The sequence below is a fragment of the Cryptomeria japonica genome, unplaced genomic scaffold (genome assembly GCF_030272615.1).
Source record: "Cryptomeria japonica unplaced genomic scaffold, Sugi_1.0 HiC_scaffold_182, whole genome shotgun sequence".
NCBI classification, from domain to species: domain Eukaryota; kingdom Viridiplantae; phylum Streptophyta; class Pinopsida; order Cupressales; family Cupressaceae; genus Cryptomeria; species Cryptomeria japonica.
Genome location: NW_026729004.1, coordinates 5,164 through 6,913, shown reverse-complemented (window position 1 = coordinate 6,913; position 1,750 = coordinate 5,164). Strand labels below are relative to the sequence as shown.

At 40.1% G+C, this 1,750-nt stretch overlaps 1 protein-coding gene across 1 annotated transcript; it reads right to left on the bottom strand.

Moving 5' to 3' along the window:
- Positions 1–499: 499 nt before the first annotated feature.
- On the bottom strand, positions 500–1,253 carry LOC131057722 (putative germin-like protein 2-1). The gene is made up of 2 exons (XM_057991882.2): positions 1,127–1,253; positions 500–1,032 (listed from the first exon to the last, which is right to left on the bottom strand). Exons 1-2 carry the CDS (start codon positions 1,251–1,253, stop codon positions 500–502), a joined length of 660 nt encoding a protein of 219 aa, XP_057847865.2.
- Positions 1,254–1,750: the final 497 nt, after the last annotated feature.

The following is a 1,750-nucleotide window of genomic DNA, read 5'->3' as shown; positions in this document are numbered from 1 at the left end:
AAGCATTGGATGATTGTGAGGGTGATTTGAAGAACAACTACTAATTATATTTCCCAATAACTATTTCCTACTTCCAAACCATTCACCTTTTATGTCAGAGCTAAAATGAGGTTAAGACTATGTTAAAGAACACCCTTGACAGATTGGCATGCAAGAATTATAGTGTTACTCATTCTATCCAAGTCAAGCACTTTGTTTGTTGTTGTTCCTGCAATATTTATGTTAAAGAATATATTGTTAACATGTTGCAAATGAATGTATACCTAATACAAGGATGCTCTTGTATAAAATATTCATAAATGCCTTCAGATGCTTCAAATTAATCCTTCATCTTTGGAATATGCGGAGGATATAGTCATGTTCAAAACAGATGCTATGAATAGCAGAAGAGGACGGCAATAACTCTAGAAAGATTGTTTTATTGAACGGCAAGGAAAAAGAATTTGGGAAAGACTTGGTCCCCTCTTGATTGTTTTGTTTGATAGAACACAGCAAATTCTTATGCGAATTTCTTCTGAATGTAATCCACAACTTCCTGTGTGATGCGGAAGGCCTTGGCCAATACGGAATCTGGGAGAGGAGGATCCGCTGCAAACAGAGAGTTGGCGATTGTCTGAACTCCCGGAAGCTGGCTGCTCAATGCAGATATGGCCACCGCATTTTCATGCCCCACATTCTGCTGGAAATGCACAAGTGCCTTTGGAAACACAAACACATCTCCCTTCTCCAACGTTTTGCTGAAAAACTTGTTGTTGGTGTCAATGAAATCCACAAGAAGCTGGCCTTCCAGTAAAACAAGAACTTCGGTGGCTCTTGGGTGTGTGTGAGGAGGATTTATTCCACCCACTGCGTAGTCGATGCGGACCAACGATATTCCCAACGTATTGAGGCCTGGTATCTGTTTAACGTTCGCCATCGTTACGTTGGAGCCCACATCATTGTCGGTGTTCCCTGCCTGCCCAAGTCCCCGGAAGAAGAAGTCGTCTGCTGAAACTTGCATTGGGTCTTTGCAAACGAACCCGTTCACCAAAACTGTTTAAAGCAAAATCAAATCAATCTATTACTAACTCGACTCGTCTAATAAGCAAATCATTACCATTGTTTATGTATAAAGTTTTTTACTCACCTTTGCTTTCCTCATCTGCAACGCAGAAATCTTGCAAGGGATCGGAATCCCCTGCCATGACCCTGTCGCTGTAACAACATATCAACAGAAAAAGTCCCAGTGTGAAGTAAATCATTCGGTTAGCCATTATAATAGAAACGCAGATAGTACAAGAGCTCAGAAGGATATGAATGTGTGTTACAAGCCCATTACAAGCTTTATATAGCCCAAACCTTATGACTAATTCATCTTCACTCCGTATATTAAATCACCAATCCTTGTAATATTATAATAATATACTTCCAGAGTTGTTGCTCTTTTCGATACGTCAGAGTAAGTCTTGCTGCAGCATATGGCTATCTCACCTGCTACCGCAGATGTATTCTCACCATTCTTTCATTATCGTTGAAATTTTCTATCTTCTGCTGCATATGCTTATCTGAAGATCAGCTTACCTCCTGCCTTAGACGTATTCTTCCTCATATTCTCGCCACCGCCATTAATTTAGTAATGTGGAAACGATTAGACTTTATTGGAGCGATGGCCTTCTTCAAAGGAACTAATATATACATTTTTCTCAGCCGTCTCAGAATTGGTAAAAGAGGAAATTTTCTTGGATGTTGACACAAACACCGTCCATGCATG

Coding starts and splice junctions, on each gene's coding strand:
- LOC131057722 (XM_057991882.2), bottom strand. CDS start 1,253: ATGGCTAACCGAATGATTTACTTCACACTGGGACTTTTTCTGTTGATA. Junction 1,033..1,126: donor TGCAGATGAGGAAAGCAAAG/GTGAGTAAAAAA, acceptor TGCTTTAAACAG/TTTTGGTGAACGGGTTCGTT.